General features: G+C 39.6%; 1 protein-coding gene across 12 annotated transcripts in view; it reads left to right on the top strand.

The window, feature by feature from the left end:
* Positions 1-24,682, top strand: part of TENM1 (teneurin transmembrane protein 1) — an 814,857-nt gene that overhangs the window by 690,860 nt on the left and 99,315 nt on the right. For all 12 annotated transcript variants that reach the window (XM_065077940.1, XM_065077943.1, XM_065077939.1 and 9 more), the window contains 3 exons: positions 975-1,076; positions 2,122-2,316; positions 5,346-5,546. In XM_065077940.1, coding sequence (XP_064934012.1) covers positions 975-1,076; positions 2,122-2,316; positions 5,346-5,546 — 498 coding nt within the window. The remainder of the gene's footprint in view (positions 1-974; positions 1,077-2,121; positions 2,317-5,345; positions 5,547-24,682) is intronic.

A 24,682-nucleotide genomic window follows, 5' to 3' on the forward strand; every position in this document is an offset into this window, starting at 1 on the left:
TTATTTTGTGGGAAAGGAGGCGTGTTCTCCATCTTCCTACAGCCAGAGGTACTTCCCCACATCTATTAGTGCGTGTCCCTGTAAAACAGCCGCAGTTCCCCATGTCCTGCAGCCCCATCCCCTCCTGCCCGGTCCCTCACTGCTCGTGCTGGCCTGACTGGGACCTTCCCCCACGGGAGCGCCTGGGCCTTGGGTTTGCTTCATATTCTTTACGTAAAACCCCTATAAATCAATGAATCCACTGAATCCCTGTAGGAAATACATGTGTAAATTAAAACCAGCTAATTCTTGTACAGATATGAGCCTGTCCCCAAATGTGTGAGGTTGAGTGGTTTACTGGCCAAAGCTGTGCGATGAAGTTTAAAATCAGAATTGAAGGTGGTTTGTTGTTTATGTTCAGTGGTTGTTTTTTTGGTTGGTTGGTCTGAATTTTCTTTTCGTTGTTGTTGGTTGGTTGGGGATTTTTTCTTCAAATCTAGTTCGTAGTCGTCTATTGCATTGAGTTCCATCACTGCATTGTATAGAAGTGAAAATCCTACCCTCCTCCAAGGAATTCAATTCACATAGTTCAGGTGAACATCATAGAAGGCAATTTACTCTATAAACAGGTTTCAAACAAATTACTTCAGCAATAAAGGAAAGTGTTTAAGGTGGACATTTTTCAGCAAATATTCTGTTTTTTGCAGTGCTTTTAATGGCGGTGAATTTTACATGAACACTTACTTTAAAAGCTTTTTGGTGTAATATAAATGATGCACTTGTTATCTCGAAGCTGTCAAGACAAAATCTAATATTTGTAAGCTGCTTGAACAGGAATTTTGTTTTATGCTCCCTGTGAATGAAAATGGGCCTTTTACTGCTTCTGCACCTATTTGTATGTTAAGATGTGTCCTGCAGAGTGAGGTGAAGATGCCATTCATTTCAAATTCAAGCAATTTATATTTCTCTTTGTTCACAACTCTCTGAATAAACAGAAATCCTGGATGACTGCTCTACTAATTGCAATGGGAATGGAGAATGTATCTCGGGGCACTGCCACTGTTTCCCAGGATTTCTTGGTCCTGATTGTGCAAAAGGTAATCTCGTATTAACTGACCCCCAGTGCCTGACAGGGCTCATGATTATGATGTGTGACTGCTAGGCTTGCAGAGATTCAGAGTGATTAATGGAGATTAAACTCCTTTTTCCAGCCAGATGGCAGATACAGTACAAGCACACGTGTAGAATGTTCCTTTATACTGTACATGAGCTAAAATGCATCAACCACCTCTCCTTGACTTTCAGAGTTAATAGATTCCTCCATCCCCCTTTGCATCCACTCCACGACTACAAAATACATTTTTGAAATACATGTGTTAGCTTAGCATAATATTTTCTGTTATTTAAAAGTGACCAACAGTTTCACTTCAGAGAAAATTGCACAAGTAAGTCAAATGCTTCTGTGGTCTTAAGGTGAATAGAGTGTAGAAAAGAGACCTAAAGCAGCTTAGACACTGTTTTCCAGCATTGGGGAAAAAAAAATGCTAAAAATATTGTAAGTGATCTTCTTTCTGTTTCAGATATTTTTGTTGGCATTATCCATCATCTGCTGTAGATGATGTCTGGAAGCTCTCATGTTTTTCCAACATTTCATCAAATTTAGGATTGGCTATTTTTTAAGAGCTGCATTGTAAAACTAAGCTTCCACATTGCTGGTTTATGTGCAGATCAGTAATGGCTAAAACTTCAGTAATGATAAGTCTGCTTAGAAGAAAGAAGAAAAGGGCAGTATCTTGCTTCAGTTCACAGGGAAAAAATATTAATCTTCCTGAAAGTCATAAGCAGGCATCACTGTGCAAATTTTCTGCGGAGGCCAATCAAGGGGAGGGAATTATTTTTATCTTCTAGATATCCCTTTTCAGGTCAAACTTCAGGTATACTGTTGAAGCAGACTGAGGAGATGAGGACATTGTGTGACTGCTGCACTGCCTAGTTCAGAGATTGTAATCTCACAACCCTCAAATCGAATGGAGGGTCGGGGGGGCTGGAATGGAAAAGCCATTTTACTGAACGATAAATGCACTAAATGTTAATCTATGTAAGTATGTAAATACATTAAAAAGATCAATCTGTCTTCTTTAGATTCCTGTCCAGTGCTGTGCAGCGGAAATGGAGAATACGAGAAAGGTCACTGTGTGTGTCGAAATGGGTGGAAAGGACCAGAGTGTGATGTTCCAGAAGAACAGTGTATTGATCCAACCTGCTTTGGCCATGGCACTTGTATCATGGGTGTCTGCATCTGTGTCCCTGGATACAAAGGAGAGATTTGTGAGGAAGGTTTGTGAAGTTTCCCTCTCTATACTTAGGGAGGTTGATTTTTGTCTTTAGTCTCCAAACCTGTTTTTAAGGTAGTTAAGAACTCATGTAGATGTGAGTAGCTTACTATGAAGCAGTACTGTTTTTCTCAGAACTACCTTTATTATCTCATGGAAAGTAATTCTAAGAAAGAAAATTATCGAAGGTAAAGGCATTCAGCTCTCAGTGAGAGTCAGTGGAAGCTGATCACATAATTTCCAAGATTCATATTTTTATTCTAAAAGATTAGAATTATTTAACTTTGTCTAATGTAATAATTGTAGCATGGGCAGTCTTCTGAAATGCTCAGTTTGTCTTTCAGTCCAGGAGGACTCTGGTTCTCAGATGATTTGTCAAAAGATCATTTAAACAAAATGGGATGTGGTTCTCCAAAGTAATCAGCAGATCTTAATCAGCTTTTCCCTTTCTTCATTCTGTTACAACTTAGATTTTTCTGCAAAGAACACACTGGCAATATAAAGCCAAAAGAGCAGCAGTTTCAGTTTACCAGAGCATATTGTATAGTTCTGTTGTCATATGTCATTTTTACTGTGAGCCTCTGTTCAGGGTACTAAAGTGGCATCCTTTAAGGCTTATCTAATAAAAAGTGGGAAATTCTGAGAACAAGTAATTGTACTTTTGCTAGTTGTAGCACCAATGTGTCTATGCCCTCGTCTATGGAAAGAAGGAGTTGTCGTTTGCCTGTTAGCATTTCTGAGATAGCTCATCAGCTTTGACGTTCTTCCCGTGTGCATAGCCTCAGAAAGCAGAACTCTTCTTCATGCTTGCCCTGATTTGATTATTTTTCACTAGTCCCCTTAGCCTGAAGCTTGTGACAGCATACTTTATGCTTCCTGCTATATAGATTTTAGGTAATTCTTTTGAGTAGCACACAGAGGAGGCTCTTTATGTGGCTTGAATTCTCTAGTCAGAAAAATATCCAGGATGGATTTGATGGATTTGACATACCTGGTACGGTTTTTAAAGGGAGGATCAAGAAAATGCTTCTGACATACTCATACTGGGTAGTTTCAGAAGCGGGCAAAACCAAGAAAAACCCAAATGGGAAAAAGCAAGTAATAAACAGATTTCCTCACTGAAGCTATTGCCAAACAAGTCAGTAGCTAGTGAGAGACTGACTGCTGTTTTCATTTGCTTTGTTTCTTACCATAATGTGATGAAAAAAATGAAAAAAATAGAGATAAATATACTCAGGCAGCTATTGAATCTAAGAGTGTGAAAACATTGGATTTGTCAAATAAGAGATGTATTTAACTTTTTTTAAAGGGTGGAATTATGTAGAAATAGGGTGGATGAAACAAACGTGTGCAACCAAGCACAGTGAGGTTTTATTGTAGCAGCGCAGGCTGCTACATGACTGTTCATGACTGTTCAGCTTTCTGTATTGTACAACATAGCTTGTATGGTAGTGGAAGTAATTCTGTCAGGAATTCAGATTATGTTACTGTATGAGTTTAGTATTGTAGCATTGTTGTTGACATAGCAGGCATACTAACAGCCATGCTATCCAGGGAACGTCAGTGGCTACATGTATTCGTTGCTATGGGAGTCCTTTGAATTTGTCCTGGCAGGTTAGCACTACTAAAGCAAGTGATACTTTTTGAATTGTTTATGGAGTCACTCCATTAATTTTAAAAGATCAGCAAAATAAAGAGCTGTCTCAGGATGAGAGAAAATTGCCAAGTGTTTTTGTCCTATGTTTAGCAAGATATGTGTTGTCCAGAAACACTGATTCCCCTCTTTCAGAATTACATTGGGCTATGCACAAGCCTGAAAGTCTGAATAAGATACAAAATAAAATTTGAAATAATAAATTGAACTGATGACACAGCAGCTCTGACACCGTATCACTTCTTTCTTCTTCGGTCAGAAGGTCCTATAAACTGAAGGCCATTAATCTCTATGTCCAAAGTATTTAATCTTCCATTATTGAGGCAGAGAGCATCTCTTCAGTCATGTAGTAGACAATACTGTCTGTTTACAATTTAACTATTAAAACAGTACTTGTGCTGATATTTGAAAAATACACATACGAACTTCCAAAGTGCCTCTTTAACCTTAGTCTGAAGCGTGATCCAACATGAATAGGCTTTTGGCTAATTGTTTCCTGTGCTCGGACCCCACAAATTCCTCTTCAGCTCTGCAGTCTTACTGCAGCCTCCAGAGCAGGCAGGTTGTGTTCTGCTTAAAATCTGTCTTGTTAAAGAAGTACTGGGGCATTAGGAAAGAATATGCTGATTATACAGGACTAACCAGCTGATTTAAATTCTTCTACAAAGCTCCTGAATTTTTCGCTAGGAATACTTTAATCCAAATTGAGAACAAATGTAGCTCTTGGTCTGTTTGCAAATTGTTCATCAGTACATTATGACTTTTATGAATCTGTTCATTATCTGCAATTGCCCAGCACATGCTTTTTATGAGAGTGTGAGATTTTTTTTAGAGCAAGCATTCAGTCAGGGATTCACTACTTAGGGTTAGTGGATGGCCATTTTTTTTTTGTATCAAATTTTCAGTTGTAGAGAAAGCTTTCCACGAGAGGATGAAAGAATAAATCTTCCTTTTTCCAGATGTAAAGAAAACATAGAGCACAAATACCCAAATGGAAACAGAATGCGCAATTGTAGAGGTAATTACTAATTGGTGCTCTTTTCTCCAAGCCCTGCTGCTGAAGCACAGACTTCACTGACTTGGACCAAGAGATCCATCTTGGAAATCTGCAATTAAAAAATAAGACAATATCCTTGACAAGAAGAATCATATGACCTCTAACAGCCTACGTGCTTGCTTTTTTTTCTTCTCTTTGGCTTATACTTCTGTACAGATGTTAGGATAGACTGCTTTGTCCTTGTGTTTGTTAACATTGTTTCAGGTTGGGTATTTGCACAAAAATCCCCAATTAATCTGAATCCCTGGTGTTGTATTTCACCAGGAAACCCCTGTCAAGCTGCTGGCTTTATATTCTAAGTTGTATATTCCCTGCTTTCCAGAGGACTGCTTGGATCCAATGTGCTCTGGCCACGGCGTGTGCGTTCAAGGGGAATGTCACTGCTCGGCGGGCTGGGGCGGCGTGAACTGCGAGACGCCACTGCCTGTGTGCCAGGAGCAGTGCTCGGGGCACGGGACCTTCCTCCTGGACACGGGGCTCTGCAGCTGTGAGCCGCAGTGGACAGGTCCGGACTGTTCAACAGGTATGCTGGAGATGTTACTTTTTCAATAATACTTGTGCTTTCTGTTTGAGTCGCAAAAGAACGTGGTTGCTATTAATGAGCTGGTTTGGATTAAAAAAAAAAAAAAACAAGATAGAGATGAACCAGGAGCGCGGTGGCATGGTGCCGAGTGGGCTTGTCAGCAGCCGGCTTTCTGTTGGCAAGGAGAGCAGTGTAGGGGAAAGGGACCTGGGGGTCTTGGGGGACAACACGATGACCATGAGCCAGCACTGGGCCCTTGCAGCCAGGATGGCCAATGATACCTGAGGTGGACTAGAAGGGGGGTGGTCAATAGGTCAGAGCTTCTCCTGCCCCTCTACTCTGCCCTGGTGAGACCACACCTGGAATATCGTGTCCAGTTGTGGCCCCTCAGTTCCAGAAGGACAGGGAACTGCTGGAGAGAGTCCAGCGCAGCCACCAAGATGCTGAAGGGAGTGGATCATCTCCCATGTGAGGAAAGACTGAGGGAGCTGGGTCTCTTTAGCTTGGAAAAGAGGAGACTGAGGGGTGACCTCATTCATGGGGATCAATATGGAAAGGGTGAGTGTCAGGAGGATGGAACCAGGCTCTTCTCAGTGACAACCAATGACAGGACAAGGGGCAATGGGTGCAAACTGGAACACAGGAGATTCCGCTTAAATATGAGAAGAAACTTCTTCTCAGTGAGGGTGGCAGAGCCTGGCCCAGGCTGCCCAGGGGGGTTGTGGAGTCTCCTTCTCTGCAGACATTCCAGCCCGCCTGGACACCTTCCTGTGTAACCTCATCTGGGTGTTCCTGCTCCGACGGGGGGATTGCACTGGATGAGCTTTCCAGGTCCCTCCCAATCCCTGCCGTTCGGTGACAATATGATAGGAAGGGTTTTTCTCTGTGACAGGAGTGATACTGAGTGCCTGATGGCATGCCAGTGAGAGCAGCAGTCCCACCAGAGCGCACGTCCCTGCGGGCACGGGTCGGAGTTAGTGTGACTCTCACCTGAGATGCTGAGCACTTGTCAGGCTCATGCAATGAGGGAATCCACAACTCTCAGAGACACTGAGAGGATATAAAAAAACCCCTAATGGTCTAAATTCAGTGACTGGTGAGGAAGAAGGCTCTGTCAAAGAAATCTTTAAACAAAAATGACCATCCATTCTCTCACGCTGAGATAAAAACTCTTTTCTTTCTTAGACGACCATCAAGGTTTGATCCCACTGAATTTGATTAAGAGTTGAAATGGATTTCCTATGCGCTTTGTACATTTACACTTCGTTTTCTTGAAATGAATGCACTCTGGCCATTTTACTCTGTAATGGAGCATGTCATTACCAATGTATGTGCTACTATATTTTTCCCCTATAAAACTCGCAAAGCCAGAATCTCAGATGATAAGTAACACATCTCAGTACAGAATAGATCCAAGTGACAGGTTTGCTGAATACTGTGGAATACAACCAGTCGTCCAAGTCACCAATTTTTCTTAGAAATCATCATTCAAAAGAACACTTGGAACAGTATAAATTTCCATGCTGAGCTTTAAAGTGTATAGTTATGATCTTTATATTGGGACTTACGAAACATCACACGCCATGATAACTTTGTTACAAAGACCCTGCATTTGTTCTACGCTCCAAAATTAATGCAGGCAAATTCAGTCTGACACTGTCAGATATGGTACTGGCTTTGGTAAGAATTGACTTTTTATTGACTTTTAGCAAAAGTCTGGTTGCTTGCATTTTTATACGTGTTTTATTATTTGTTAAAAATATTCCCTGAAGGTTAGTAATACAGTAGTACTTCCATTAATGAAGCAAATAATTAGGCTAATTAGGAAAGGCGCTAGCTGCATCCTAATTTTTAACTCTCAAAATATGCAAACTAATTCTGTTCTACTACAGCATTATTGTAGCTCAAAAAGATATGCTAATCTCCAATAGCTCTGTTATGTCATGGGGCAGTTAGATATTAAGTAAGGGAGCAAAGAGCTAATAACTGCAGTGAAGAGGCTTTTATCTTGTGTGCTAGGATCATAGTTTTCATGTTTGTATCACCTCCAAAGCTGTTTTGATTAATTTTTAGAAGAAAGGTAACTTTTTTCCTTACCTCTGTCAACCAAGTAGAGAAAATACCTCTCTTATCCCTCCTGTCTTCTGAGTTATCAAAGACTGCTTTTACAGCCACCAACAGGCATCTCTTTTTATAGGTAGATACTTCAGATTTCCCCTTTCAAATATATATTTTTTCATAGGTGTTAAACTAGATTCAGGATTGTTGTGGCAATACAGTGAGTGTTAGACTGGAGTATAGATGTTCATTTGCACTTGAGATTTTCTTCCTAGGATCAGTGTGGATCAGCATGCTGGAAGTAAAGCTTGATTTTAGTGAGAAAGGAAAACATCAGGTGAGTAAGGCAACAAGGTCAGAATAAACGAGCTGTCATATGCGAATGGAAAAAATCATGAGGTTCTGTACAATGAAGAGGGTGTAGAGGGTGAACCACAGACTGCTCGTCTGACAGCAAGGAAAGCTTTGCCACTGATAGCTGAGCAGCATCTCAGCGCACCCCGAACCTTGCACTCTGTGCTGCATTGTTGTCAGCACTGAGAATTTGCCTTTCTGTGTCGCCTTGAAGGATACAGGTTCCTGTCCTGATAATTTCTACATTCCCCATCAAATCCCAAGTACTTCCAGAATGAAAGGATAAATTATTTTAAGTTTTGTGGTTTTTCCTAAATAGAAAATAATGTATCTTACTGTACTTTAAAAAGGAACAATAGCAAAGGTGTCAGAATACTTTTGAGTACGTTACCTGAGATACTTTGTGGCCCACCTGGAGTGGGATGAGGCGTCTCTAGGATACCTTCCCCTAACTGCCCATCTCTAGCTCTTCAAACAATAAGAAATTCCATTTTACGAGTGGCAGACTGGGGAAAGACAGAAATCAGTGTGGACATGGAGGAATAGAGAAGGGTGACACTGTGATCCATGCATATCCTAAAGGACTGCCGATGTTTGGAGCCCCAGCTCTGGAATTATTGATGGATTTTTAGAGGCTGGAAAAGACCACGGTGTTCATGCTGTTTGATTCTTCTGTAGGACATGTACCTAGAAAAATCATCCTTCAGTTTCTACTTGGCACAAAATTTCTGTTTTTAGAAATTCAGCCTTCACACAAAGACTGAAAATAAAGGATGGTCTGCCATGTCCTTAGGCAAATTGTTTCAATTATGTCTGACTCCCTCTGCTGAAAAGTGTACCTTCTACTCTCAGTTTGAATAGGTGAAAAGCCTTACAATTGTGTATCTTACTGTGAGGTGAAAGACTGTCAAATTCTTTGTCAAATTCATTGTAATTTTGTCCTTAATGTTTATTAAAAAAGCCAAAATTTTAAATCCATTTGCTTCTCATAATGCTTCATACACACACACCTCTCTCCCCAACCCTCTTTTCTTCCTCTTTGTCTTTCTCTCTCTCCCTGTCTCTATCTCCACCTCCACAAGAAGAATAATGCCAGAATTATGTATTTCTTGGATTTTGGGCAGGCCTTGTGGGAAGTATGACTGACGACATAAAGTATGTGTTTTTCTTTTCCTACTGCTTCATAAAAATAATTGCACCAAGGGAACGCTGAAATTCCACGCTTAAATATTCAAAGGTCAAAGAAAGGTAAAAGAAGATACCTGCACCTTAACTAACTCATATTTCCCGTGTTTCTTATGAAACAGGTTTCATTTTTCACACTTAAAGAAATGCTATTTTGCTAAGAATGTATGGCCTGATCATTTAAGCAGTGACTTGCTCTTGTGTATGTGCTTGCTCTACTGCACAATCTCTGTACTAAAGACAATGCCTTTTTCTAAGCTACCGGGCTATTCAGATCAGATTCTACAGGAAATTGCATTTTGAGACTATTTAGATATAACAGACACTGAACTGTGACATGATTTTATCAATTGGTTGGTAAGAAGTGGCTAATTTAAAAAAAAAAAAAGTGAAATGTACATATATATAGAGAGAGAGATATTTGAGGGAGCACATGCACAAAAGCACGGAGTATTGGAGTTTGTTTGACTTATTTCTAGTCTTCCCTTACATGGGGCATGGGTTCTAAAGGTACTGTCAAAATGAGGAGGCCATCACTGTGATCCACCTAAGTATTGCAAAGTTCATCTTTGATGCTTCCATAGAAGAATATGACTTCTAGTATTATCCACTTTTTGGGGGAAAGCAGCTAAATGTCTCAGATTGTCCACTGAACTTTTGCAATGCTTTTTCTGAAGAGCTCTTCCTTTTTGTTTAGACGTTATGAATGTTTTTAAGGATCTAATGTATTCATTAGAATAGAATAATTAAGCAGACATCATCTGTACTACAAAGGCTGGTGCAACTAGGGCAGCCCTACTTTGTGATCAGAGTTCAGGATTACTGTCTCCAGTGTTAGAGAAGTTTCTTACACTGTGGCTGTGGAGAAAAGCTGTGTGGCACTGAATTAACCACCGTGTAACCAGTCCAGAGTCCACCTGACTTACTGCCCTGGTGAAACTGTCCTGTATGACCTGTCAGCTTGAGCATCTTTTATGCATGAGGATTAGCTGGCAATTGGGCACCTTGGTGGCACTGCCACCTGGGAGCACACTGTTCCCAGCTATGAGCTAGGGAGAACAGATGCTTGCTGCCAAAATCATTGACATCCTCTCCTGATGTGGCCATTACTGCATCTTCTAGCCAAAAGACTGGTCATTCTGAACTGCTTCACAACCTTATTGTTATCATCAGAGGCCTGAGGCCAGGCTCACTTTCCTTGCACTGCTTTGATTCCCAAAGTATTTCCAAACCAGAACCACAGCCACAACACTCCTACATTTCCATACAGTCCAAGCCAGTTTTGGCTAGTCGATGTAACACAGATGTCCAGAATAGTCTCTGCTCTGATGTGTGGACTGCCAAAAACTGATCTCGCTGTGCCACCTCCAGATACTCCTTCTGGATCCAAAGTTCTTGTTGCCATCTCTTGAGGTCCAGAAAATCCTCTTACAGAACTCAAAAACAGCTGTCAGGAAATGTTTTCATCATGTTTGAATTGGTTCTCAATAACAGTAACTCAATATGGTTTGAAAGTTGTTTAGACATTTAGTATTGCTAATCCCACACTGCTTGTAGGACATAGTTGGAGGACACAACCTATTTTGGCTTCTTATTCAGCTCTATCAAGATCCAGTCTGTCAACATTAGTTGAATATCTGTTACAAACATATTTAGCCTCAATACTGAACATCCACAAAGAGTCATTTTCTTTTGTTCCTCCAGATTTCAAAAACCACTATCTGTCTAATCATTAGTTTGTAGAAAAACAAACACCTGTCTGATACAAAGCACTGAAAATTAAAAACCCATGATGATATTCACTATAGAAATGTGAGCATTCTGTGTTTGAATTAATTACTTACTATCTTGTTTATCACTTTGGTCATTTAGTTCTAGTTATTCCTAGTTTGGTCATCTTTTTGGCAAGTCGCACAGAACCGTCCAAAGACATTTGGCCATTACTAGTTTAGCTACCTGATAGTGGACATGGCCAAGAGAGATACAGAAGAGACTGGGTTCTGTTTCTCATTTAGTCTCCCCCCTCATCTAAAAGATGTGACTAGAGGACAGGCTTTTCTTCCTCTGTTCCAGTTGAGACTGATTATGAAAGATTTTTTGTGAAAACTACCTGTGCTGCAAAAGATCATCCTTGGCCTATTTCAGAGTATCGGCATCATCACACCGTACTGAACCAAGTTATGGCTGGATGTGACAATCCGTTGTTCAGACCTTAAACATATGGCTTAGTTGACCTGTGGAGCACGGATGTGATTTACCGCATACATGACAAAATAAAACAGGAGGATGGAAGACTGATAGTACCCTATTTTAATGTCACCAGGACTTCAGTATCGTCAACTTTCTACTTGCAATCTTTGTTGCTTTATTTATAGGCTGTCATCCAAAATCCCTTGATGTTAATGAGTTATCTCTCTTTGAGGCTCATAGACAGTTCATTTCAGAAAGATAAACTTGTGAATACTGACTGCTCGTGTCAGCTCGAAGGGAAGCTCTGGCTAATTGAAGGTGCAGCATCAACAAACCAAACAAAAAAAAAAAACACGTCATCTTGTGTTCTCAGATTGACACCTTCAACACAGAGCCTTGAGATTAAGGGAGTGAAACATCAAGAGAAAATGGATGACAGAGTTTTTAGTGGGGCAGAGCCTTAGCGAACATAAATTAGTGTAACTGCAGTGATGCCACCAGTGCAATCCCAGTGTGTTTCAGGTGAGAATCCAGCCCTGAGTCGCTAATTAATTGCAGCACTATGCCTAAAACGTAGACTGAAAAGTAATGAAATCTGTGACAGAGCTGATGCCTCTGACATCCTGTCCTGTATTCATTTCTCTAGACTCTATTCAGACAAAGTAGGCCAGCGCCTGTCCTATTCACTCCAGGACATTTGTCATAATTCCACTGAATCCATTTATACCACTGAAGCAACCTAATTATGAGGGGGAAAAGAAGACTGGCAGTTCTTAGTCACAAAAACATTCATCCTAAAATGATTATATGGAGATGGTATATATTTAGCATACCTATTTTTGGTTAAGCTCTCTCTAGCAAGATTGGCGGTAATTTTACAAAGGGTAAAAATGGATCAGCAGCCTCTTCCTTCGGTATCTTGCAAAGCATAAAACCTCTTTAAAACTGAAGTGCTTTGAAAAATGCAAAATGTTGTAATTGTTGTAAATTGATATGTGCAGAGTAGAGTAATTTTAAAATCATTAGAAGTATGCATTTTTTAAAGTAAAGTGCTTCAAAAAGAAATGAAGGCATAATACAGTACATTAATATAGTTCAAGACATCTCAAATTGGTTTCAAAATTAAACATCAAAAACTGCAACTTGAAAAAATAATTAGGGTAAACCATTTCATCGCAATCAGAAAACTCTTCAGGTTTCGGAAATTGCAAATTATGGGTGTCAGTCATTCTGATTTGCCAAGGACAAGGATATTCAGTACAAACAACATGCAGTAGTGAAAATAGCCTTGAAATTTCCTCGATACGTGATGTAATCTGTCATGTATTTTCTCTAGACTGCTCTGTTCCATGCTGCTATTTCTACTCCCTATTTTACACAAATCTCAAGAACTTTTTAATTACACTGTAACCATCTTTCATTATTTTGTTCTGAAGAAATGATGGACTGACTTAATTTCATCTAACTGTCCTCTTTCTTTAATTTGTGAGGAGCTTTGACTATTACTGCTTCGCTAATTAGAGGGATGATTGAAGTTTCCCCTGCTGTACATTGTCTGACATTGTAGAAAGACTCTTCTTACTACTGTATATTTCATTGAAAAGAAAAAAAAAACTGTGTGTGACTAGTTTGATTTGTATCTCCTGTAGAGTTGCAAGAGTTTGCAAAAAGATATCTGGTGAGCAAGATTTCTATTAAAAACTTAGTAGTTAAAGATTGGAACATTTAATATGTGTTGCTGGAGAATTTAAAACATGGGAAATTTAAGGCAGTGAGGAAGCACTCCAACAAAAATTAATTCTCCTGCATGTTGAAATCAGTCCAGAGGGAACCAGAAATACCTGATGTGGTCATGTATTGATTTACGAAATAGGATAAGTCAAGGGTATGAGATACACAGTGAGGAAACTTGGGATGTTTTTCAGCTGATTGCTGCTTATTTTGCAGATATGCCAAACATAACGGCTCTTTCCTTCCCTTTTTCTTCCTGAAAATTAAGTTTCTTAATCTATTGCTGTCTGCACCCCGTTCAGCAACTATTGGAAATATTCCTCATTCGAATGTAAACATAATTTACTTAAGTCACCTTTTGTGAATCCTGTTCGCATCCATGAAAAGGTGTTGCACTGGGTGGAATCCACTGACCCAATTTCAGATGCTTCTGTCCTGGCAGTTCTTCCCATATCCAAGGGCAAAATACCTGAATTGCTCTGGTGACAGCAATATGGTCCTGTTCATCCTGCCTTCCAGGAGCCTCACAGAGACGTTCCTCTCTGTATGCGTGGGATTGCATCTCTACAGCGAGTCCATTGTGTCCAGGACCTGTCCACCTCCATGTGTTCTGTGCTAGGCCAGCTTAACATAAAGCTGTTAATGACCTCAGTTGGGTGATTAGATAGTAGCAAAACCTGGCAAATAAGTGGGATTTTAATAGTAATTCAGGTGCCAAAGCTGTTCAAGCACCTCCAGATTTAGTTAAGCTAAACAAAGGGTTTAAATTTCGGCTTTAGACATTTAAAGTTGTAGTTGGATGCCTGCATTCCTTTTTGCACCTCAACCTTATCACCTCCATGGTGGTCAATCTACCAGACAGTGATTAAGAAGCATAATTAAGCAAATTACAGGATATGTTATAGTATGGAAAGGACTTCTGCAAATACTCATTGTTCAAGAAAATACTGAAATCTGAATATGAAAGGCTTGTACTCCACAAGAATACTTTATAAAAGAAGTCTCTGTAAAGTAGGGAAGTTATGGGAACATTCTGATGGTCTTGTGGATGCTGCAATGGAGGGGGGAAAACAGCCTAAATGGACAACAGAACGGTATTGACATACAAAATCTTCAACTTTTAGTTTGCTAAGCCAAGCCCAGTGACAAAACTGACAAGTTATCCCTACCAACAACATTGAAAGAAGGGTTCTTGTGTTAGCAGAGAGCTTCGCTTCCTCACAGCTGGGAAAGCACAAATGGGAATTGTTAGAACAAGAATATAAAAAAGCATTAGAATAACTAAAGGTTTTGTCCTTCAGTGACTTTCAGAACACCTATTATGCAAAATATGTTGCATCGGTCCCTGAAAAGCAGATATTTATAATATATCTTTTTTATTCTCATGGTAAGAGTTCTACAAAAATAGCTATAATTTCAATATGCTTATGCAGCAGAGCCTATGAAGTTTAACTTATCTCTGAAAATAGGAAATTGCTATTGATAAAAGTCAAAATCATGGGAACTTTATTTTCTCCAGCATATTGCATTTTTAATCTTTTTGATTGTGTAGATTGTTGCAAGGGTAATGTATGTAGACATCTGAGGAAGTCCTGGTCTCTGCTCCCTTTAAGGACTTCTGCTTAAATGTTTAGGCTCAAGTAATACTTTTTAAATAAAATTACATTTATAGTAATTATGCAAGAACATTTCAGTGGCGATAGAGCAAAAACTCCTTGTGTATTGTAGCTGCAGTATAGTTTCAAGATTATTTAAATAGTATCTCTCACCTCGTGGTCCAAAATAATTGTCTGATGGACTGCAGAAAGCTGATTGCTCAGATGGCACATTCGTATTTTCAGCTCCTGCTCTGCCCACCCATGCACCCATCACGAAAATGCGGTGCCTCTGTCAGCTCTGCAAGCGAGAAGCAGCAGGTATCTGTGGGCAGTATGTGATGGGGCAGCGTGTCCTAGGAACGAGAGAACTGCCTCAGCAAAGCAGAGTTTGCATGCGCAAGGAGGGACATGGGGAAGTGATGAGTTAGTGGAAAAATGTAGGCAGCGTAGAAGGAAGAGAGCGAGAAAAATAATAAAGGATACTCATTCACTTCTTGAAATCCACAAAGCATTATTGCAGTTGTACCAAGGATGCAGAGGGATGGGACAGCCAGGGTCCTGTGACCCAGGTGCTGCTTCTCCCTGGTGCAGGAAAAATGCAAGTCATGAGCTGCAACTTTGCTGTAGCAGCAACGAGACAGAACAGCAGCCGCCAGATGCGTGTTGCTATTTCTGTGTGTGCTGCTGACACAGAGGAAGTTATGGCTTGTTTACTGGGAGCTGCTTCATCTCTCCCTACTCATCTTCAGAAGCACAGCAATGGACTTAGAAATGTTTGCTTCTTGTCCGTGTAAGTGGTATTTATAGTCAGTTATTGAGCACTGTATGACTTTGCTAATTGAGGCTGCACTTCTTGCAGGGCTTGTTGTGCCTGGCTGTTGAGTTTGTCCAAGACACTATTTATGCTAAAAAGAGAAGGAGCAAGCCCAGCTTCTTCAGCTGATTTTGCTTTTGATTGCAAACCTGAGATGTTACTTAGAAGCTGGTAATGACTTTTAATTTCTCATATTAGTCTTTTCTGTGATACAAATTGATTGCTGGAAACAGAGTTAATAAGGCTCATTTTGGTTGATCCAGTGCTTCTGGCTGTCTATGTATTCCAGCTCTTCACTGAAAAGAAAATTTAAAAAATGGAAGTATGTCCTTCTAAAAGCATCCAGTCCTGCCATGTTGATTTAGATTCTGCAAGTCACTGACCCCTTTTCTTCTGAGTGCCAACCCTATGTCTGGTTTGGGTGACAATGGCATCTGTCTCACTTTTGGGTTGCCATTGCTTTTACACAGGTGAATCTGAATAGATGTTCCTGTAATACGTGATGAAGTAGTACCAGTGCCCACCTTTTCAGCATTTTGAGCCCTTCAGAGATATGGAAAGTGACATATATCTTTGTTCCTGAAGTCAGCAGGTACATCTAACATACAGAGCTTGTGACCTGGGTGAGGTAACCACTGAACTGGAGCAGCGTTTGTGAGTGGACCTGTATTCAAAGGTCTTCCTGTAAGCCAGTGAATTAAAGATGGTGCCTACTTTTTGCTAATAGTGCTTAAATAAATCCTTACTTCTTTACTGAATATTACTAATTAAATTCACTAATTAAATAACTGTGTAAAACTTGATGCTCTGAGCAGAGCCATACTCAGTGTTAATAATATATTATTTCTGTGTATCATGAAAAATTTAGTGCTTATATAAAGATGTATTGTGATCTACTCAGGCAATCTGGTAAACCTTTGCTGAAAACAGGTGTTTCAAACATCTTTACTTTCTTTTGCTGCTGTATTAGTTCAGGCTGTAGCTGTGAGACAGCTTTATTAAATGTACCTGCTGAGCCACCTTTACCTGTTTCCTTTTTCCCTACAAAGCCATTTGGTCGCTCCCCATGTTTCTCATCGCTACCATAGGCCTCATGCCTTTCCTGATTCTCATGGTCTGTCACATACTCAACAGGTTTCTGATTTTTCCTACACAACTGGCTTTTCAGCCCACAGAACTGTGGATTGCATTTTCCCCTCTGTGGCTGAACACAAAGGCATAGCTTTCATAGCTTTCATCTCACTCATTACTGCTCGTGATAGATTGTTCTGGACCACTTTCTTACTAGTCTCCTGATCAAATAAAATATCGAACAAGGTAGACGTTGCACAGCGTTTCCTTTTGTGGTTCTCAGTGTATTGTGAAGGATTTCAGAGCTCGTTAGTCAGAATATGAATCTCCAGTGACGACCGTATTCTCACTGATTTACAACATGTACAACTTGAAATCAAACAGTGGAGGCAAATTATAAAACAGGACCAAATTTGACAAGGAAACTCCACATTTACTTGGGAAACAGTATTTAAATAATGTCCTGGTCAGAATACTCTGTGGTTCTCCTCACCCTTGTGTCAGTTCAATCTTACTTACTATTAGGCTACACATCTGCTCATTTATTTTAAAAGCTTCCCACAAAGGCCTTGTCCAACCTGCCAACCTGTATGATCTCGAAGAAAGAGACAGGTTCTGCAGCTGAAGTCCCTTGTGTGGCAAGCACAGCCTAATTGTATTCTGCTTTACACCCCTGCTGTGGCTGGGTAAACAGAGATATACCCAATGGCAAATGAGTCGTCCTTTTCAGTCGTATCAGTTTTTAAAGCTTTGGCTGCCTGAAATGAAATATCTGTTAGTATGTTTACCGTCACCAGTCCAGATTCATCAGGCTGTATTGATTAAATTTTTGCACTGTAAAAATACCATTTTGAACCACAGCAAAATCGATAAAGGGTGAAGTTTTTTATATATATACAAATTGGATTTGGATCAGGAAGAAAATATTCTTCATCAGATGAAAAATAAAGCTGAAAAAAAATGTAATAAAAGATCTAAGAAGGGGCAAAAGTTTCTATGTCATTTCCCCTACCTCTGCTGTATTTGCCCTTTGGACTTTTCTGTCTATTCAATTATTACTTTTCTACACAAACAAATACTAAGGTGAATCAAAGCTCCCAGTTTGGAAAAGATACTTTCAAATAGGTATAGCATTATCAGAAGCTACACTACGGTTTTGTTAAAAATGCAATTAAATTCATATAGTTTGAGATACACAATAGTGTTAATGGCAGCCTTCCTACTGGAAGCCAGAGGAGCTATTTATAGAGTACTTAATGCATCAGAAATAAGTTCAATGAGATGATGGTAGGATTATTTCCAGAAAGCAATTAAAACTGTCACTAGATTGATGATGAAACATTCTGAGTAACGAGCAGTGATACGGCATTTTACTTCCAGTTGTTTTATTTTATTTTATGTGTTGTGGCCTGTGGTAAGAAGATAAGAAAGGTAGTTAGATATCTGTGAGGCAACACGTCAGAAAGGTTTTCTGCATAAATCTTGCAGTAGAAAGGTTTAAAATGAAATGGTGTTTGGGAAATCAAGAGGTTTTGGAGAAGTTTTGCCTTTGGTAGCAATAGTTGATCATTGTGCGGTAATTGTGTCTGAATCATCATAAATAATAGGTCTGTGTGAAGTTTAAATTGCCCCATTTTGTTCTGAAGACACTGACTAGTTCAATAGTACTTTTCTGCAACTCTTGTCTTTTGGAGGAAGACCCGACTTCCTGAAGTCCCTCATTGCCTCCTGCAATAATCCAGTTCATAACATGAAGAAAAGTGCCAGGATTTATCCTTTATTCTGTTAGAGTGATTTCAGCTGGGCTATTTTTCAGTTGCCAGTGAGACCACCCCAAAACTTATTTACTAGAATCACTACTTCATTTCATAGCAAAACCAATACATCTACTGAACAGAAGATAGCAAATAGAGTATCAGTCATGTAATCATGAGAAAAGGGCATAATTAATATGAGTCTGAGTAAAAGAAGACATCAAGAAGACAGAAGAAATGAATGATATTTTAGGGAAAGTCCATGTCTATATAAGGCGCAGAAACCTGTAAATAATTGTAATATCCTATGAGCCTCTGTAACATTGTTCAGAGCCAGAAATGAAGGCAAATATAATTTGGAGTAGGATCTGTTTTCTCCTTGAGAATTCTTCCAAAATCATTCCTCTTCTGCTTAACATAGCTTTATATGTTTGTTACCGTCTCTTCCTTCATGGCAGTGTCAGAAATGATAGATATCAATAGCTGAATAGATTTAAACATTCTAGTCTGATAACGGACTGTTACAGAAAGCTATTTCAGACATAGATTTCTACATTTGGGTGAGGTGAATCTCACTTTGTGTCCTTTGTTGGGATGGACCACAGAGTCCTGCTTTGTGCAAGAGCAAAATCTTTGGAAAGTTACCGTGGAAGTGATTTTGGAGGTATATGTGAGACTAAATTCCATGCAATCGTTTTGCAGTGTTCATGTAATTAACATTAACATGTTGCTTTGAATTTATTCACTCACATAGAACAAACTGCTCCAACTCACAAATTGTGATGCTATTGCTAGATGCCCTTTAATGTATTTTATTGTCACATGTAGGAATGCAATGCATGGAGAGAAAGACAATAAAATAGGTAAACTAAGCTATGCATGTAGATACTTGTCAGAACTGTGTGTTATTTTAGTATTCTGACAGTAGAGCAGTAAGAGGGTTGTTTGTTTGTTTGCTTTTTGCCAAAAAATTGTCAGCCACTCAGTGATGATCTATTGTATTGATCAGACTTCTGTGTTGTCTCTGCAGAAAATCTGTCCCTTGACGGTTTATTGGCTTAGCCGTGGTTAGCTAAAAATGTAAAAAATTGCACGCTTAACTGACATACTCTGACGCTGTTGGAGAAGTCTAGATTAGGTGCACTTACAACATTCACATTGCCAAAAGAGCTTATTTAAATTGGGAAAGTAATATAAGCTGTACCATTAAAATAACATCTCTTCAAGTACAGATATGTAAAACATGCTATCTACATCAAACCTCTATAGTGCACCCTTTCAGGTAGCATTCTCTAGTGGGGACAACTTGCCATTAGGTTTTACTGAAAAATAGCTCAAGTGCTTTTGAAACTCGTGAAACTTTAAATTTTTGAATTTTTTTGTGGTGTAAAAAATTATATTAATAAAGTCAGCAGCTGCAAATGAAAGCTGCAAATGAAAGCTAGAACAGAGTTGTCTCCAGGACACAGCAGGAAGGTAATTTAAAAAGCTCAGTAACATTGTTGAAATTATCATGCACGCTTATTAAAAGCAATGTATATTTAAATTGAAAAAACTTTCTTTATTAGGCCTAGATAGGTGATTTTTTTGCTGCCTCCAGCAGTTAAGCTTATTGGGTGAAAGTCAGGATAGATTAATTTCTAATCTTTGTGGAAAACCACTTATTAAAAAATGGATAGCAGAATTATGAATGTGATACATAAGGTTCAGACTATCTGTAGAACAAGACTTGCCACCGAATGTAAAGAAAAGTAAAATGGAAGTATTTTTGTAGTATTGGACCACTTTTATTTACATATAGTTTTGTATTCTTAGCATGATTTTTTATGAGTTATTTCTGAAACATGTCAAATTAACTATAAAATCTTCCCTTATCATTACAAATTATAAAATATTTAGCTTTAATTTCCCTTTTCATATCACATAAGTAGAAAGTTATTATAAAACACATTTGAAAGAACTCATTGTTGACTTAGGTAATTAAAATGAAGAGTGTGGAGTGAATTTTTAATGCTTTTTAGATTAGCTCAGGAATGATCAACATATTTGTCTCCTTCTCAAGAATATGTACAAATAATGCTTCACTGTTCACATTTGCCTTCTTCCAGTAAAATTAATGAGCATCCAGAATTAAGGACATGTCAGTAAAAATTCTAGACTGAGCGGAACATTTTTTAAGTCTCTTATTCATTAATTGGTATAAGTCTAAGGACTCTGAGTTTTAGATTTGGTAAAGACTGTATTAATAAGAAGCTGCAGGGGCTGGCTGAGGCCAGTTTCCCAGCACGTTGCTTGTTGTTTATCTGCAGAGCTGAGGGTTTTTATAAATGAGGAAATTAACTTTCCAACCCTACACTTAGAGAACTTTGTTTTGCTTGCAAGGCGTACAGGTACAAAAATTGAAATAGGGCCATGAATTATTGTGAGATAGGTGAGTGTTGGTTTCATGGGATCCAGGAAGGTTCACAGCTGCTGAGGATCTGATGCCAGCCACATGCCAGCCTGCAGCGCCCGGCGCTCCACAGAACCCGCCAGGGGACGGGCAGGCTGGGCAGCACGTGTGCCACTGACCATCCACAGAGAGGAGTGGGAGAGAAGAGGTGGCTTTTGTGTGAGCCCACAAATCTAACAACACAATTGAGGGATTTAACGGATCGTGTGTGTTGCGCTGTGGGTTGTGAGAATAATCAATGTTAATGCAACAGCATAACTACAGGCTTGGGATAGAATACCCATGAGCTGACTTTCCTACTCCAAATTATAACCTCTTACGTTAAATAAGTTACCTCCCCCATGCTCTTGTCCTTTGCTGTCCTGTCTGATGGCACAGCTTGTGGCTCCTCAGGAGGACGGTCCCCATCCGGGCTGTGGCCTGCATCTCCTCCCTGGCCCTGCCCGTGGTGCTGCTTTGGGCCCTCGGTGGGCTGATCTAGCTCAGCAAGCTGTCACATATTAACCCAGGAAAATAAAGTGAATCATTATCTGCCAGTTTCATTATCCAGATCAGCTCACCACAGTTTCAGATAAGCTCCAGATAGAGCCAGGAGATGGATGGAGATGAGGCGGAGTGGAATAATTGTTTCAATCAGAGGAGGCATCTTTGGCTGTCTCAACTGCTGCACCTACCCACAGCTCAAAGCCCTTTCCATGCTGTCCTGGCCCCTTGTGCGGTACTCATGGCAACTTGGGTGCTTCCAAGTCCTGTAGGACCTATTGCTATGAGAGGAGGAAGATGTTCCCTTGAGCAGAACAGTTGCATGATGTCTGACTTGCTGTCTGAAATTTTACCATGTCATCTTTGTCTGAAGCTATTTACCTAAATTCAGTTATTGCATTGTTTCCCATTGCATTTGGTCATTGTCCACTCACTCGAATATCTCATTTTGTCTAGTCTGCTGCGGAAACCCAGTCTCTCAATAAAAACACAAATGATAATTTGGCTCCCTGCCACGCTTATATTTCCGTACATGTTTATCTACACGAGAAGCTAAGGAGTTGTTTTGCATTTAAAATCAGAACAACCTGAACTGAAAATACTTTTTTTTTTTTTTAATCTTAGTTGTTTGAATTAGCTGAGGATTAAAGCTGCAGGTTCTACCACAGCATTAATAGGATGACATTAGGCTTGATTTTCCTTGCTTTGCATGAGAAATCTGGGGAGAATCTTGAATTTGCATGGCAGAAGAATACATTATTGCAGTAAGCAGGATTTCTGAAGCCTTATATTAAGTCACTGAAACAAATGTAAGTCTCAAGATTGGCCTTCTTGACCATAAAGTGTGAGTGGGCTGAGCAGCAGGACAAGGGTAAATGAGGAAAGTCTCTGTTCCACACTAAGAAACTGGATTTCATTACATTTGATGCTTATGAAATTGGTTTTGGTTTGCATCAGAGAAGATTTAGATTTGGCAGAAAAAATGTGTTACTAGAAGGAAAGGCAAGAGGTAGGTAAGATCATTCCAACGTTCCTTTCCCGGAGCAGGTTTGACACACACTTTTTTTGTAACACTTGTTACTCAGCTACTGGTTTGTTTACTGTGCCCTGACTTGTGGCAGAAATGAGGTGTGAAAATGGAATGACTGGGGGCAAGACAACTAACCCAACATTTCCTATCACCCAGAGCCAGTTTGGAGTCCAGAACTTGTGCTGCTGTGTTGCCTTTCCAAGACAGTGTATTCCTATAGGTGAAAAATAAAATTTGTTTGGCTGTGTGTGATTTTATGTGGGAAAATAGAATTTTAAAAAAGGAGCCTTGTGAGTGAAGACTGTATACTGACTTGCCTAGAGGTTTTTTTTAATGAGAAAGGAAATCTTTTATCTCCACTTCATTAGTCTGATTGAATTTATGAGCTTAAATAGTCTTTCAACATGTATTCCTTGTGTGGAACATGGGGAAAACAATGGAAAACTTTCAAATATTTTGAGATCTGTCTCATTTGGGGGTTGTAAAATAGGAATATGTGCAAGATCTATGACCCTGTGGTAGGGATGTGCCTACATTGCCTTTGGCTCCACACTGCTTTCTGTTCTGTTTGTTTGGAAGATGAGTTTGTTGCGATTAGACTCTGCTGGGTAGACAGAGGTGAGGCAGGCGTGCGTGCCATCTGTGCAATGGGATCAAGGTTTCCAACAGCTGGGTCTTTGATTTATTTACAGATGTAGAAGAGATGGGAGATGCTAGAGCTGCTGACACAATCAGAATCTCTGTATATGACTTTGTACCTCCACTTCAGCCTTTCCAGCCTGCGTTGCCACTTCTGTACACTGATGCCTAGAATATTGCCTGAAGTTTTGGTATTGGTTGAACTAAGCCAGTCCCACAACTGCAAAAAAATGTGTAGTAGATACTCAATCCAGAAGGGTCAAAGAAACCCAAAAAATCTATTCCACTTAGCCCAGCATAGTGTAAACTACAGAATAGTTCTTAAAATCCTCTTAACAATCTTTGTCATTTACAGTAAAATACCAAAAGCAGTAATTATAATGAAGTAGAGGGAGATCGGGGGAGATCAAAGGCATCCCTCTAGCAGCCTAAATCCTTGAAGTAGCAGGTAATTTGTCAGATTTAATTCTCAGGAGTTAGCCCATGCCCCAAGCTATAAAGATAGGTTAAAATAATTGCAGAGGTCCTCTGCCAGTCTGACCGCAGGGTGATTCTTCTGTGATCCCAGATCTGGTGGGATCAGTTTAGTTCCTGCTCATAGGAACAGGTATTTGGGCAACTTTAATACCAATGAAATAACAGAGCAAGTTGCCCCTGTAGTCCCCTGAGCAGTCTCCCAGGTTTCCAAGGAACAAACAAGTAATAAAACAAAAAAGCCAAGCCAAATTATGCAGCAAGAGGGAAGAAATCCTTCTCAGTACCTGCAGGCAGGCAGTCCAAGGCATGAATCATTAGATTAATACATGATCAGCAGGTAGCAATCAAGTCTTGCTTAGGGATAATGCCCCAGGCTTAGCACACATTTTCATTTGAAAATAGCAGAGCAGTCTCTTTCCTTGTCTTACATATTCTTTTTGCAAGAGTATCGTTAGATAATTATGTTTATCTTGTCCTCCAGTATAACACAAGTGCCTATCTGAATGGTAGAATTATTTTTTTATGTAGTTGATTTTTGCTTTGTCAGGACACTACTCTACAGCTGCTTTTACTGAATTTTATCTTAAGTTTTTTACCATGCCTTCCACTTCTGAAGGTGGTTTAGACTTTGACCATGCTCTTCCAGTTTGCCACTCAATGATTTTTTCAGTTGCACTCTGTGCCATCACCCCGGCTATTAACAAAAATAAGGGCTACACTCTAGACTTGAGACATAACCTGGCACATCTGCAATCTCACTCTGCAGGTCCATTTCTGTGCTGCTTTTTAATGTGTGTTAAAATGGTTGGAATTGATAAGATTTCAATTTAAACTTTTAAAACCTTGCTTGGTAGATACAGTGACACCATTTGTCACTACAAATGTTTTTAAGAATGTTTATATACAGTAGTTCCAAGATATAAATGATCATTGTTTCAAATCTGTCAAGGGAAAAATCTTGCCACGACTAAATATGTAACACTGACATTTGCAATCAGAGCAGACAGGATTATTTGGCTTACACTTGTAGTGCTATCAGCTGCTTTCTGAGAGGAAGAAGGAGGAAACATTTCTGTGGCAGGTTAATTGCAGAATAACAAGCGAATTCTGTCTCTTGACACTAATTATTCTAAATAAATTCAGACTACATAGAACCCTTTTATAATGAAGCCATTCTTTTCACAGAACAACTTTAGTCTAAGTGGAAGTAGAATTGCAATTGGCATATTGTGATGTATTGAAACAATTCAGGACTTTCATTCCGGTTCACGATAAGTGGTGTTCTACAGTGCCCAGGTAG

The sequence above is a fragment of the Columba livia genome, chromosome 12, assembly GCF_036013475.1.
Source record: "Columba livia isolate bColLiv1 breed racing homer chromosome 12, bColLiv1.pat.W.v2, whole genome shotgun sequence".
Classification (NCBI taxonomy): Eukaryota; Metazoa; Chordata; class Aves; order Columbiformes; family Columbidae; genus Columba; species Columba livia.